General features: G+C 41.4%; 1 protein-coding gene across 1 annotated transcript in view; it reads left to right on the top strand.

Annotated features, from left to right (window-relative positions):
- pcdh15b (protocadherin-related 15b) overlaps positions 1–15,788 on the top strand; it is a 163,460-nt gene that overhangs the window by 140,553 nt on the left and 7,119 nt on the right. Inside the window, exons 28-33 of the mRNA XM_060891532.1 lie at positions 4,454–4,669; positions 6,387–6,475; positions 8,235–8,411; positions 9,198–9,416; positions 11,644–11,652; positions 11,880–11,990. Of these exons, the coding sequence (XP_060747515.1) occupies positions 4,454–4,669; positions 6,387–6,475; positions 8,235–8,411; positions 9,198–9,416; positions 11,644–11,652; positions 11,880–11,990 (821 nt within the window). The remainder of the gene's footprint in view (positions 1–4,453; positions 4,670–6,386; positions 6,476–8,234; positions 8,412–9,197; positions 9,417–11,643; positions 11,653–11,879; positions 11,991–15,788) is intronic.

Raw genomic sequence — 15,788 nt, 5'->3', positions numbered from 1 at the left:
CAAACCCTGGAGTATTTTCTGTATGGACTGGTGAGATCTCAGCAAGACCGTGATCTCGTTCTGCTTCCAAGCACATACAAGTGCCGATCGATTGCAGCGTGAAAGTGATTCGACCCTGAATTGACCCAAATGCAGGAGGCAAACATGCATTTTGGGGATGTGTTCAGGTTTTTTTGTAGACGTGAGCTGCTAATCTGACCCGCGAGGTGCACACTGAGCCAAAGGATAGTAAGAGCTATAAGGAAGTCGATTTTATTTATAAAAATAGGTAAATGCTGGATCCGATAACTGAAAACTCCTTTATTTACTATAGCGGTATGTGAATAATCATGAACTAATACCTTAATACTTACTTCATTGGTGACCTTGCTTATGTTTTATGCTACTTCGAGCAGGTTTGATTTAGTAAAACCTCTACGTTCTAATTAATAAATTACTTTAAAACCTCTAAAATCGGGATATGTGAAGAAATACTTTCTCTGTGCTGTAATGTAGATGTGACAATAAATAAAGGCTTTTATTCTTCTATATTTTGTATGTAGTGTGAAATCAAGACAAATAACAAATGCAAAATAAAAAGGTGTCAGTTTCACACGGATTCAGACTCAATAAACAGATTAATAGTTGTGAAAGTTCACTTCAAACGTAATGGATTCTTACTGCGTGGCTCTCTGATAAAACCGTGATGTTTACTAGACACTTCAGGCTGTTGTCCTTCCACCTGACTGTTTACTCAGAAGGTTACTCAGAAAAAAATACATCATGAAACAGTCTTAGGTCTTAGGTAATTACCATTCATATTTAATATCTGCACCAAACACCAAACAAAGCTTCAGCACCGCCTCGGTTGCACCGAATGACAATCCATCGCCTCATATGTTGCTGTCTAGACAGAAGATTGCCTCAGACACTGAGTGGGTATAACTCTTGTTTTTCGACAGTGCAGGTGTTTGTCAGAATTTTAGGATGGTAATGGATGCACTGTTTGTTACGGGAATGCCAGTCCAGGGTATAAAGCAGGTGCGGATAAAAACCGTCTGGCTTGCGGGAAATAGTTTGGCTGTGAAATTCCAAGGCACCGTGATACAGAGCTCAGCGTAATTGTCAACGGTGCAGACGACAAAAAGCCTGCCATGAAGATCCTCGTAAATCAGCCAGACATTCTCCGTTCTCCAGCACATAGACTGTCTTCATTAACGCCTTGCTCTCCCTTTCTCTCAGTTTCTTCCTCTCCTTTTCTGCGCTCTATATCTCACTCTCAGCAGGCAGCGTCCTTTGCCATGTATGAGCTGTAATTAAGTTGGCGCTGGCATTCTCGGCCCGAGGAAGACCAACATGCACTCGAGGTCGTTGTTTATAATGAGCGTAATGACTGAGAGCTGCCACTTATCTGGTCGTCTGTGGTTTCCTCAAGCCAAGGCTTTTATTCCCTCATTCACTATGTACACATATTGTCCAAGTCTATTTGGAGTTGAAGCGAATACAGGACAAAATAAATAATGGAATAGCACAGTGCTGAGAGAGAAAGACCTTCAATATAAACCCAAGAGTACTGTGAAATTGATAAATACCCTTTATAGCTTTAAAAGATAGTTAAAGATAGTTGCTTAACCACTTTAATCATTGCTGAATGAGTCTTTTCAATAGAAACAGATGTGTGTGTGTGTGTGTGTGTGTGTGTGTGTGTGTGTGTTGCTCTTACATAGGCTGTTTGTTCTAGGTAATTTATTTTTAAATGCATTATGTACATCTTAGGGATTAAAAGCATTCACTCAATGGCTTCGGCTCTGAACATCACTGTCCATCAGGTTTAACTGTAAATACACAGCAGTGATTTTGCTGTTTGAGCTGTGTCTCAAATCAAAACTTGTCATGGTGGCTTACAGCATAAGATGGATTGAAAGCTCAGATCCCAGCACCACCAAGCTGCCTCTGCTGGGCCCTTGAGGAAGGCCCTTAACACTTGTCTGCTTAGTTGTATAAAAGGATTTGGGAAATAAAGGAAATTTCTTGTCATTTCTTTGAGCCACATTGCATAAGGGCTTCCTTCTAAAAGCTTGACACTAGACAAAAAAACAACAATCATGAAGGTTATAGACGCTGTTGGGTGGATGGATGGATGGATGGATGGATGGATGGATAGCTGAATGGATGGATGGATGGATGGAAGGATGGATGAATGGATGGATGGATGGATGGATGGGAGAATGGATGGATGGATGGATGGGAGAATGGATGGATGGATGTATGGATAGAAGGAGGGATGACATCCTTCTTAGTGATGAAATTCAGCTCTTGATTTTCTGACCATGATTTTCTACCAGCTTTGTACAAACCATAAGGAAGAAAAACTCTTTCATAATTGTGACCTTGATGCTGTTTGGATCAATGTCAAAATCAGTTCCTCTACTGGTTTCAGTGATTCATGGGCCATTTGTTCTTTAGATAACACGACTTTAACATTTTAAGTTTCTGTCACGATCCCATTTAAAATCAAGTATGTGCTCTGTGTAAAAAATGGTAAAGAAGTATTTTATTGACTTTTAGCTCCATGAGGCCCTCAAGCTATATGCTGCCTCTAAAAAGCAACAGTACATTAACATTTCTATGCACAGCAGTGCATGGGAATTGAGGCAAATGCGGCCTCTCATGTCTATGTGTGCATTTGTGTGGATTGTTAAAAGGTGTCTGAACACGAAGGAAGCATCTTCATCTCTCTCCCACTCTCAGAAATGCGATGGCAGGAAAGCCATTGTGACTCATGCAATAGATTGCAATAGATTTGTAACGCAGCTCAGCAGCACACAGCTTAGACTAATCTACCTTCTCATTCCTCTTTAAATAGTTAGATGGTGGAGAAAAGACAGCTGTAACCATTGCCTTGGTCTGTCACCTGGGGAAGAAGACATGAAATTGAAGGCGATGCTTGTATTCTTGTTCTGTAAACAGTTGCACGCCTCAGCAGATTGACAGTAGATGTGTTGTTCATCTCAGCTGCTTTGCTAATGAGTGTCATTGTTATACATTACTCTTAAGTATAACAAGGACTTGAGATGGCTTTGATTTGCCCTGTTTTACACCTGAGCTAGAAATAGGATCAACAGCACAACTCCTTTTCCTTGATCATCAGCTCCCTCCCTCTAGCATTGGTGTGATTTATTAACTCTGTTTATATTACTACACTGTTAAACTCTCACTCTCATCCAGATCACAGGTTAACATTAATGCTACCATTCTAATATGTTGTTACTGTATGTCCATGCTAACAAACCCTTCTTTCTGCTTTAAGGCCTGAATAGAAATCGGACAAATGAATTATTTTAAAATGAGTCAGAACTCTGTTGACTTTCAGTGTGAGACTGTTTATGCCATGTAGCTTGACATGCTGCACTTTTTTGCTGTTGTGATATTTGCATCATGAGAGACAAAAAGGGAACAAACCATCGACGTCCTCGACTCTAAATGGAACTGTGAGGACGTGATGGTCCAGTGGTCAAGGCGCTGGGTTCCTAATCGGGGGTAAGGTCGGGGTTCAAGCCCACAAGCTGCTGAGACATCTACGTTGGGTCCTTGAGCAAGGCCCTTAACCTCACCTGCTCCAGGGGCACCGCATGATGGCTTACCCTGCGCTCTGACCCCAGGCTCATAATAACCTGGGATATGCGAAAACCCTTTAGGGGCAGTGGTGGCTCAGCTGGTTAAGGCTCTTGGTTGTTGATTGGAGGATCGGGGATAGCCAAGTTACCACTGCTGGGCCCTTGAACAAGGCCCTCAACCCTCCCTGCTCCAGGGGTGCTGTATCATAGTTGCCCCTGCACTCTGACCCCAACCTCCTCAGTTGGGGTATGTGAAGGAAAGAATTTCACTGTGCTGTAATGTATATGTGGCTTCCCCGTTCTATCTATTATTATTAACTATAAAGGGATAACGATGTCATGCTTCTTTAGTAAATAAGAATTGATGTAGTTCGGATCTCGACTCGCACGACAGAACTTTGCAGTCTTTCTGCGAAAGACTGGATTTATGGAAGTGTTTGTTTAATTAGACATCTTCTCCTTGCGGTTATAATGAAAACGTGACAGAAACAGAGCCCAAGTATTATGTCTGCCTTTGAAGTTCAAATATAGGTACAGTAGTAAAGATGGATGGAGTGAAAACTTTATTGTGTATAACACCAGCCAGAGACATCTATACTGCTGTACTGCTGCTGCTGCTTCCAGACAAACACACATTTAGAGGTGCATACACATAAAAAAAAACCTGCTGTGAATCGGTGTCACTGCAGAGAAAAGCGTGAGAATGTGCAGTGCAGCAGAGGGCAGAGTGATGCTGACAGCGCTGTCATCCTGAAGCTTACATCCTACAAATCTTTCACTAGGAATTGTACAAGTGCAGTATTGCTCAGTATTGCTCTTATTTTAACATGTCATTGGCCAACCTGTGTGTTTTGCAGGCTGTGGATAAAGACACAGGAAATTATAGTGTCATGAAGTACCGGCTTATCATTCCTCCGTCACCAGAGGGGAAAGACAGCTTTGTGATCGAGCCGTACACGGGCGTCATTAAGACTGCCATCATGTACCGCAACATGCGCCGCTCCTACTTCAGATTCGAAGTCGTCGCCACTGACAACTACGGAGAAGGCCTGAGCAGCACAGCGCAAGTGGTGGTAAGTACTCCAGTGAGCCTTTGGTGTAATGGATAGTATAGAGAAACACACAGACGTGGAAGAAAACATTCAATGTTAACATTCCTGTCACTTTACAGACGTACCAGCAGGTTTAAATTGTTACTCTGGTTTCTTCATTAGCTGTAAATTTTGAGTCTAGTAGTTATTGTCCACCAGAAATGTTAATGGTTTAGGTGAGAGCAGATTCAGGTGGTCCAGAGCATCTTTTCTGGGATTAAGGGGGGTGGGGGTATGGGGGGTGGCGGGGGGGATTAGAAGAAAAAAAAAAAAAAAGTGTTAATCCACCTACTCAACTGATATTCGAATGCTGGAGCCAGCAAAACAGATTAAAATCGAGGTGCGTGGTTGCTCTTCTCATGTAAAAACGCAGCTAAGACGCTGGTGAGAAGTTTCATCACGCTAAGCTGTGCATGATTGTAAAGAGTGATTATTTCAGTTACTACTGGCTTCCTGTCATCACAAACCAGTCTGGTCATAATTCTCCTCTGATCTCCTTCATCAGTGTTTCAGCCCGCAGACCTTCTGCTTAAAGGAGGTTTCACCTTCTAACATCAACTGAAGCTCCTGTACCGTATCTGCATGATGTTATGCATTGTGCTGCTGCCACATGATTGGCTGATTGGATAACTGCATAAATATACAGGTGTAAAGGTGTTCAACAGAATCTATTCTTCTCATGTACAGTATGAAAGCTGTCTGTTTTTTACAGATAGTAGCCTTGTTAACACCAATTCAGGGTCATATCTCATCTTATCGATTGCTACAGCCATGTCTGGTGCTTTGGTGCTGTCACTGACCCTTTGTGCTATTGTTTTCTGGAAAGCTGGACATTTGCCCTGTTTTCTTTACAAAGCCAGCATCTTATATGAAATGGCAGGGAGTTAATTCATTCCTGAACCCAGGCAGTTCACCCCAAGACTGACCAGTGTTGACAAATTAACATCATCGATTTGTGATCTTGTCAGATACCATTTAAACTCTAGTGAGTCAGGTGACATTTTAACTCTATCATGAATCTGTCTTTTTTTTCTCTCGTTCAGCTCTGGTGTCAGTTCTTTGGCTGATAGCTTTAAATGAATTTGCACTTCTTATAGCCCACCAGAAGGAATCCACTGGATGCCAGTTGGAAGGTCTTGTGGATGGGCCATTAAACAGTAACGTATCCGCTAACTGGGTCCATTAACTGCTGCTTAATGGAGCAAAAGGGAGTCAGGACAGACACATTTTCTTTATGTCTTTGAGGACAAATACACATGCGTAAGGAAGAGGAGAGTTTACACCTAGAAACCTAGAACATAAAAAATGCATTAATAATTATATTTTGTATCAATATTTTTTACATATACAATGTTATCTAATGTTATTAGAACATTTATTTAATCGGTATTACATGTTATAGCATATCAATAACTATACATACACACTGTTCAGGTTAGTGTTAAGGTTCAGGAACGTTCAGAAATCTTGGCTTATTTAATATCCTTGGAACAAAAATTTCCCTATTATCATTTTTATATATTATTTGTTTGTCATATTGTCAGGATTCATGACTCTTGAAACAGTGCAACAAATTTTATTGTATAAAATTTCTATGTTCAGATGAGTGGCAATACATTTTTATGATTAAATGCCACTGCCATAGTCGACTTGTGAGCTTTTATCGACGTTATAACTGTTCGGTCGCTGCATTCCCCAGGTGTCTGTGGTCAATCAGCTGGATATGCAGGTGGTGGTGTTCAACGTGCCCCCGACTGCGGTGGAGCAGAACAAGAAGCAGCTGATGGGGTAAACACATTCCCTCCTTCCCCATCACCCAGACAAAGATAAATAGCTAAAGTTATTATTCTCCCTCGAATGAAGTTGTACCAGGATTCATCTAAAGGCAGATTACAGTTGTAATATGGTAATGAACAATGAAAGGGTCAGCGTGTTTCCCAGAACCCCTTGGGTGCAGCTGTTACAGATGTGCCGTCATGTTTTTTTTTTACATGTCGAATGAATCGGTGGGCTGTTTGATTCTTCCAGCCACACACATCTCTGAAGCAGGCCTCCTGCTGTGGTCCAGGTCTCTGTAAAGGAAAGACTGCCAAAGCAGGCACTCTCTGTTCTGTTAATAGATACAAGCAAAGCATTCGCCACTCTCTCTCTCTCTCTCTCTCTCTCTCTCTCTCTCTCTCTCTCTCTCTCTCTCTCCCTTGATTCATGTTTTTGTTCGTTCACACGTGACCGAGATGTTTTTGGCCGACCTGAAGTGATCCGTGGGTTTTGATGGTTTATGCATGGGACGGAGGCTTTCCTCTTTATTTGCCATGCATTTTGTTTGGAGGACATTCATTGGTGGAAATGTCTTTAAAAGGCAGTTGGCAGAGAGAAACACAAATATTCACAAATTTTATCACACAGTGTGTGTTGTACATTCACTCTTTTGTCTTGGGTTAACTTGACCTCTCAGTCCCAGGGGCTTCTCTTAAGTATTAACGTCCCAGTACAAATCTGTCACTCCAACCTCCATTTCATGCCACGCTCTTTCTTTCACACACACACACACACACACACACACACACACACACACACACACACACACAGTTAGATACACCAAATAACACACACACACTCACACACACACACACACACACACACAATTAGATACACCAAATAACACACACTCACACACACTCTCACACACTCTCACACACTCATACACACATACACACACATACAATCATATTTAAAAGTGTTATCACACAGTGTGTGTTGTACATTCAATCTTTCGTCTTGGGTTACTTTGACCTCTCAGTTCCAAGTATTGACCTCCCAGTACAAAATCTATCACTCCAGCCTCTATTTCATATGCCTGCACTCACTCACATACACATACTCAGACAAAAAGTTGCTCTACAAATCATAGGACTTTGGCTGATGCTGAAATGACACCACTGAATATAAAAAGAACCTCCAAGTCTGTAATGTTCTCGCTCTTGTCCAGACCATCAGGTCTTAAACCAATAGATGTTTTAAGGAATGTATACAATTGTTGCTCTGAAACACTCACTGTTCCTCATAGAGCCCAATAATTTTGTTAATTAGCATTATTTACCTCCTTGTTTCTAATGTGAACACTAATTATCGCTTCATGTACGTATACTGTATGTGTGTTGAATTCAGAACAGGTTCCTCACACCTCCTGCTGGAGATCTACAGGTCATGGTTGGAAATTTATAGGAAAGGAGGCTGTAGATATCTCTAGTGGTTTCATATCTGTATCCTGTACTAAATTATGCATTTATTTGGATTAGTATATGAAAATTGAAGGAAGATGAAAGTCGCACTAATAAAAAAGAATAAAAATTGTGCCACTTTAATCCACTTTAAATCTAATTAAATAAAATATACAAATCTGGTTGTTTTTTTATTGATTGTAATTTTATGTGGCATTTTATTGTTGAATAACATCAAAAACTGATGTATGTATTTTAAGCAGTTAAACGTAATCCATGTATTTAATTTGTGCAAAAGGTATTGATGCCCTATATCTTTTTTGTAGTATCCTAGAGCACTATGTTCAGGACCAAATCCCGGGTGCCATAGTGGTGGTGGAATCCATTGGGCCACGGCGGTTTGGAGAAACCTATGAACAGGATGACTACTCCAGCTCAGACCTCATGGTGTACGCCATTGACCCTCTGACCAACAGGGCTATCTCCAGACAGGAGTTATTCAAGTGAGCCTTTTAGTGTCTGTCTTCCATCCTTCACTCCTTCACCTCCGTGTCTTCTATCCGTGCATGCCTTCCATCGCTCAACTGGCCCAGCCTTCTTCTTGACCCCTGCTTTGAGCATCTCAAAGGTTTTGTCATTCTTTCCTAAAGAGGCCTCACGTTCTTCAACCTTCTGAGTCAGTAAAGCAGTGAAAGCTCTTACTGCTAACCTCGCTAAAACCAGGCACACCTATACAGCTACAAGACTTTTAACGGATTCACTTCCAAGTAAAGCATTTAGACTTAAGCAGGTTACATACAGTATCTCAACCAAATCTCCTATGCTGACACAAGTGCATTATGGGCTTTTATTATTACCTTGATTCTGTGTCTACTTGCTTATAATCACAATCTGCATGTATACTGTGACAGCAACAGTTTGCTCTTTGCTCCACGCAGTGCAGCACAACAGCTGTTATGTCAAGGAGAATGAATTCAAGCCTGGGATGTTTGCTTAGAAAATGGCTTCATGCGTAGAGAGGTCTTATTAATTATTTTGAGAATAGGTCTTGGCATGGCATTTTCTGGATTCCTAAATGTCTTTAAGTAAGTTATAGACTCAGATAAAAGACTTATGTGTTTTAAACTGTCTGACAGACATAATTCTTCCTATGAGAAAGCATGTGAATCAGAACATGATAAAGTATCACCAGTCCAAACCGTTTATTTGATTTATCTACGGGCAAGGATAAGCTTCCAACAAATTCCACATGCTTTATAGCTGTCAGTTCATTCTCTTTGCTCTTTCAGGTTTCTGGATGGAAAGTTACTGGACATAAATAAGGCGTTCCAGCCGTACCTGGGCAGGGGAGGCAGAATCCTGGAGATCCGCACACCTGACATTGTGCAGAGTGTGAAGAAAGCCGTGCAGTCTTTGGGTTACACAGAAGGAGCGCTGCTGGCTCTCGCTGTCATCATAGTTCTTTTCTGCATCCCAGCCATCCTCATTGTCATCATCACATACCGACAGTAAGTATGTTTAAAGGCTCCTGTGTTATAACAACCTTGAAAGGAATTCATGTAATTTAGCAGTTGCTACTTTAGAAGAACGGGGGCATAGAAGCCTTTATTATCGCCACATATACATTACAGTGGAATTCTTTTTTCTTCACATACCACAACTGAGGAGGTTGGGTTGAGAGTGCAGGGGCAGCTATGATACAGCACCCTGGAACAGGGAGGGTGGCAGTGGCAGCTTGGCCTTGCTCAAGGGCCCAGCAGTGGCAGCTTGGCCAACAACCATCAACAACCCAGAGCCTTAACCAGTTGAGCCACCACTGCCCCACGTATTAGTGACACGTATTAGTGACAAGTATTAATGACACATATCTTGTTATTTTATAGTAATACAGTCGTGTAACATAGTTTTATTTGGATAAGGCTCTGGGATGCAAATCAGAAGGTTGGTGGTTCAAGCTCAAGTCTTGCCAAGCTGCCACTATTGGGCCCTTGAACAAGGCTCTTAACCTTCTTCTGTCCAGATGTGCTATTTCACGGCTAACCCTGTACTCTGACCCCAACTTCTAAATATGGGATATGTGACAAAAAGTATTTCACTCGGATGTAACATATATTTGTCAAATAAAGACTTCTACTTCTCCTTTATCACCTGAAGTGAAGTGACGTGACATACAGCTAAGTATGGTGACCCATACTCAGAATTCATTCTCTGCATTTAACCCATCCAAAGTGCACACACACAGCAATGAACACACACACCGTGAACACACACCCGGAGCAGTGGGCAGCCATTTATGCTGTGGCACCCGGGGAGCACCTCAAGGGCACCTCAGTCGTGGTATTGTCGGCCCGAGACTCAAACCCACAACCTTAGGCCTAACCATTAGGCCACGACTTCCCCCCGGTTAGTCATAGGTCAAAGTCATGTCCTGTTACACCAGGGTATAAATGAGGTGATACAGAGGCTAACAACTGGAAGATCAGTGTCCCATATACACAAATAAAAAAAGACAAATATGTATTGAACTGCCAATCAAGCAATGGCAATTAAAAATAGCTAAACCCCTGAAAATACCCCCCATATCCACCATTAAAAAAATGGCTTCAACTAACCGGAGCTGTAATGAACCTGCTTAGAGCAGACAAGTGTACTTTATCCCTAAAAGATTTGTCCAAAGAATCACAGTTGGCAGTGTTTTGAAGACAACAAATCTCCATGTAAAACAATTTATATTGCATGCCAGAAAAAAGTCTTTTCTTTTATCTACCCCCAAATATAAGCACCTGGATTCTTCTGGACTCTGCATTAGCTTTGACATGCTAGTTTTTTTGCACCATGGCATAAAAGCAGGTTGAAGATAAGAAATGCACCAAAGCAATCCACAGTTAAGCGTGGTTAATAATGCCGGTGAGGCTGTTATTCCTCCAAAGGCGCTAGGAACACTTGTTAGGATACAAAGCATCACAGACTCCATGAAATACTAAGATATACTCAGAACTATTATGTTGGCAAGAGGAAACGTTGTTGTTGTTGTTGTTGTTGTTTTTAAATCAAGGCAGGAGTGCCAATAAATGTCACATGTGGTTTTGTTTAAAAGAGATTTACTTTAATGAAAGGTTATTTTCAACGTAAATGTATTACAATTAGCTGCTAATTATCCGCTAATGTTTTTTTTTCTTTCATAACTTTTTTAGCCAGTAATTCTGGAGCAGACTCTATAATAATACCTTTCCATTTCATTCCGGAGCATTTCTATTCCTGAGTTGCAGGTTGCCAAGTTTCAGCACAGAGCTCCTAGGGCCTTTTCTCTCTAATTCACCATGGAAACATATTGGAGAGCCACTGTGCTATTCTGTGTATGTACTGTGATTCATTACGGCTACTAGAGACAAACCAGAGAACCTGTTTGTTGCTGTAAGAAAGATATTTTGCTCTGTACAAATAAATGTTGGAGGTAGTGATCAGAGAGAGAAAGAGAGAGAGAGAGAGAGAGAGAGAGAGAGAGAGAGAGAGAGTTTGGAAAACAGGAGATAAGCGTTCTCTTCTAAGAGTCATCTCTTTTATGAGGGTGTCATATAAAACGTTATAACTGCAGAGAGAAAAACACTGGACACCTCGTGCAACTGTGTCACTAAAATTTACTGCAATAAATACTTGTTGCATGAGAATCCTGTGCTGATTATGTGCATTTCTTTTTCTTTCTTTCCTCCCCTTCCCACAATGCATTACCTGCAGATTTAAAGAGTAAGTACCCAAATGTGCACCACCACATCACTGCATGATGGCTTCACATTTTTTCTCATAACCAGCTGTTAAATATTGCTCACAGAGATGATAAATAAGAAATGCGCTCATGAAAATCAGCATGCATTATTTATCTCTGGAGTGCATGTATACCATATTTTTTTCCCATTTCCAAGATTAAGCTAATGCTATAAATCTGTGTAACTTGTTGAATCCAACAACTAAAGACGACAAGCTGAATGTGCCAAAACCGCCAGGATCCAAATGGCTCTCCCAGCTGGCAAACCCGGAGGCATTGCTGCTAGCAATCTGTATGAGGAACTAGGCGACAACACCATGTAAGTTTTTTAGAAGCTATCACGAGAATTGGCTTTACTTTTATAGCCTTTTAATACCTGGTCCATAATTATACACAGAACACTTTTAGTCATCATGGGAGGGGCCTTTTTTTTATTTTGTTGGTAAAAAGCACTTTACGTCTTAATTCTTCTACTTTTCCACTAAACTTTATATTCAGCAATTGAAATGTTCCGAGCACTTAATGGGACTCTGCTGTCCGACACGCTCTTGAGTAATCTAAATTATTGCTCTGTGAATTGTATCAGAATTTTGCCAGGGCAAGTGACTACAGGATGGGTCTCAATTAACATAATGGCATTTCATATTCAAAGAAAACAATCTTTTAAAAAAAGAATAAATTCCTATTAAAATGAAAAGCCAGTATTTAAGGACACACTCATTTGGTTTCCAAAGAAATTGAGCGAATATCAATTGAAAGACATTGAAATGCAAGAACCTGGAGCATGACTAGGTGTTTTAGATTAGAATTAATTATAATGTTACTAAGCCATTAAGAAGCTCGGTGCCTTAAATTAGAGCAATTAACAGATAGGTATGTCTAAAGGTTTTAGGATGTTTTTGTGTCACCTGTGCCAAGTATTTAGCAGTTAGATCATTAACCTTGTGCTTACCTGTATCTGAAGTGTGCTTGTTTGTTTCAATTGGTGTTATTTTGCTTTAAAAAAATAGCTGTTACTTCTATTCAGACCCATTAGATATCAGCAAAGGGCAAAGATACAAAAAAACAATAGATTTCTGACAAATAAGCTGTCGTTATGTACATACAGCAGCTGTAGGTTTTCCTGAAAGGCATTAGCATTGTAACAGTCATTACTTTATCTTATTATTCTAGGAAATTGCTTGCAGGAGCACAAATGTAATACCACCGCTATCACCATTGTCCTCTTGCTATTCCATACTTTTTAGCTCCTCGTTCAATGTTCTTTCTTTTCTTTCTCTCACTTCTTCCTTATCTTGAAAACCAGGTCTAAGTAAGTAAAATGAATTGATTTTAATAGTAGATGTGGCCAGATTCTGTAGGTGCTACTCAGTGCTGCCTATGTTGGGTAGATGCTTGTCCTTGTGGCTTCAGTTCAGTCCTCACTGTATACACCCTTCCTTTGACCCCACTGGTAATCCATTGCTTCATATGTATTAATCCTGTTTTCATAGGACTTGTTGGATTTGGATAAACTACTGTAGGTCCATAGTGCATGTTTTCTGGAATTAGATGGCTCCTAGATCATTATAGAGTGCATCCGGAAGTGAATTACGTATGTGTAGTAACAGTTGTGACCGTGGCTTAGTTGCATAGCTGACTTCTTTTACCTCATCATTCTTTATCTTTGCTGGCCTGTTTCTCTCATCAAGCATATGTCTTTGTCTCCTTGTGCCATCATGGTGAGAACAGGGCTAAAAGGTGTGTTTTGGATGAGGCAGACCGCCAACAGCTGATCAGTTCATTTGCATCACGTGCCATTGCTGCACACAAACAGTCCACTGCCAATGGAGTCCTGCTCAACAACCTTCCCCGTTCTGAGAGCAGCATCACGTTTCTGTCAGATGAAAACCCCTTGACCACCACCAATCCACTCTACCACGAGGATGGTAACATTGGCAACCTGGAGCATATGGGAAAAACTCAGCACCTCAAGTATCTACTAGGCCTGCAATCACCTGGCTTCAAGAGTCTGAAGAGGTCTGAGCTGCTCTTTCCTTCTGGGATATCAGGCCATTCGAGGACATTGCCCTCCAGGCTACACAAGAAGGAGACCACTGAGAGCTCTAGACGGCAAGTGGTGTTGGACCCCAGGCAATGGAAGCTACATCTGCTTAAGTCAGAGCTTAAGGAGAGTGAAGAGCAAGGGGTGACAGAGTCAGACAAGGGTTCTGAGACTAAACTGACAGTTAAGGAGCAAGCCAAGCAAGAAATTAGGCCGTGGCTAAGGGTTGACTCTCAGTCCTCACTGACCTCTGAAAACCTGTTCTCATCCGATCCACTGAGGTCCAAGGTTGTAGACATAGGGAAAAATGATTCCCCTCCAACCATCATAATAACCCAGAGTGAAGGCTCACCACCACCAAGCCGCAAGCCGACTCCACCAGGCCTCCAGAAATACGTCAGCTTGTCTTCCTATGTTGGCGAAGAGACCTATGCAGTTAAAGTCGAGGTCATTCCAGATCCTCCAGGCGTACCTGCACCTCCACCTCCACCACCGAAAGCACACCCTCATCACCCCTCTCCACCTCCTTCTCCCAATCCGAGCCCTCCTCCTCTTCATTCCCCTCCTCTGCCTTCCTTATCACGTTCCCCACCACCTTACACTTGCCTTCCACCTCCTCCACCACCACCTCCTCCACCTCCACCTCCTCCTCTGCCATCTCCTTCATCCTCTTCTGGTTCTTGTTCTAAGCCTGCCCCCTCGTTCGTTCTTCCACCGCTACCCTCGGTGTCATCTCTTCGGCCCGTGTCCTCACGTCCTACTCCACCTCCCCTCCCGGTAGAACTTGAGCCTTCCAAAAAGGAACTCAAAGGGATCCTTAAGAACATTAGGAACATAGCTGAGCTTGAGAAATCTGTTGCCAACATGTACAGTCAAATAGACAAAAAGCAGCAGCCTCTAAAGAAGAAGACACAGAAGCCTCAAATTCCAGAGGAGTCTGAGGTAGGGCTTGGGGTGGATTGTACGCAGGAGACGGAGAAGAACAACAACCCATCTATGAGTACCATGGTGGATGAGCTGGAGAAAAGTTCCCTATCTCAATCCACAATACTGTGACTCTTTACATAAAATCATTCTCATTTCCATCATCTCTCTCTTTCTGAGTTTTAGTGTATTGCTCTGTATTTTTTTTTATCTTTGTGTTTCCAAATTTCTCTCACAAACAAATGTTTTTTTTTCTTTTTTTTTTGTAAAACCAATTGTAACCGGTATTTGTATTTTTTTATTTAGATTTAATCACCTTCAGACTTTGATTATTTCAATGTAAATAAGGGAGAGTTGTTTTGTAAGAGAAAAGTATTCTATTATCTATTGCACTTTTCCTAGACTCACACATACTCCTCAAAAATATGATGTACTTTAGACTAGCTGTGCTGAAAATATTCCGTCTAAAGCTTTGCGCCGACTGCATCGCTACTGTTGCCGCAAACCCTTTTCATTTATTTATATTTACATTTATTCATTTGGCAGACATAAAGGAAATTGTGACAGAAAACAATCCAAGCATCTGACTATTAAAGAGCATCTGCTTTCTCCCCTTCCTCTCACTATACCTCTTTCTGCATTAACACTTCCTGTGTTATTTTCAACTTCATGTATTATGCAAAGGGCTTTAAAACAAAGTCACATACAAGCCAAACATCTTTAATATCTGACCGCTTTCTTTAGAATGATGGATACCGTTACCCCAAGGTATATTTCAGAAATTTCAGTCACGGTTCTATACAGATTGAAAAATATTGAATTAGCGGCACTGAAGTCGCATCGTCTCGTCCAAGCTCGTCTCAGCGACAAAAGTCTTAACGCTACAAGTGGCCGTCAGGTTTTCGATTCTGAACACGGGTGGCTTTAATTACAGACGCGATCCATCATGTGTGTGCGAGTCTGGCCCGGTGGTCTCTGTCTCATCTTTCAAAGAGCAACACGGCACATTCGATTCAGCCGGCGTCTTTTTAATCCCAGCTTTAATTAGTGCTCTGTAAATGGATCGATCTCTCATCACAGGTGATTATTGTCAGCTTTTGTGAATATGTGACCCTCATCCATCACTATTGTGTTTCTTTTTTGTGCAAG

The sequence above is a fragment of the Tachysurus vachellii genome, chromosome 2, assembly GCF_030014155.1.
Source record: "Tachysurus vachellii isolate PV-2020 chromosome 2, HZAU_Pvac_v1, whole genome shotgun sequence".
In the NCBI taxonomy this organism is placed as follows: Eukaryota; Metazoa; Chordata; class Actinopteri; order Siluriformes; family Bagridae; genus Tachysurus; species Tachysurus vachellii.
This window is presented reverse-complemented; position numbering and strand designations above follow the sequence as displayed.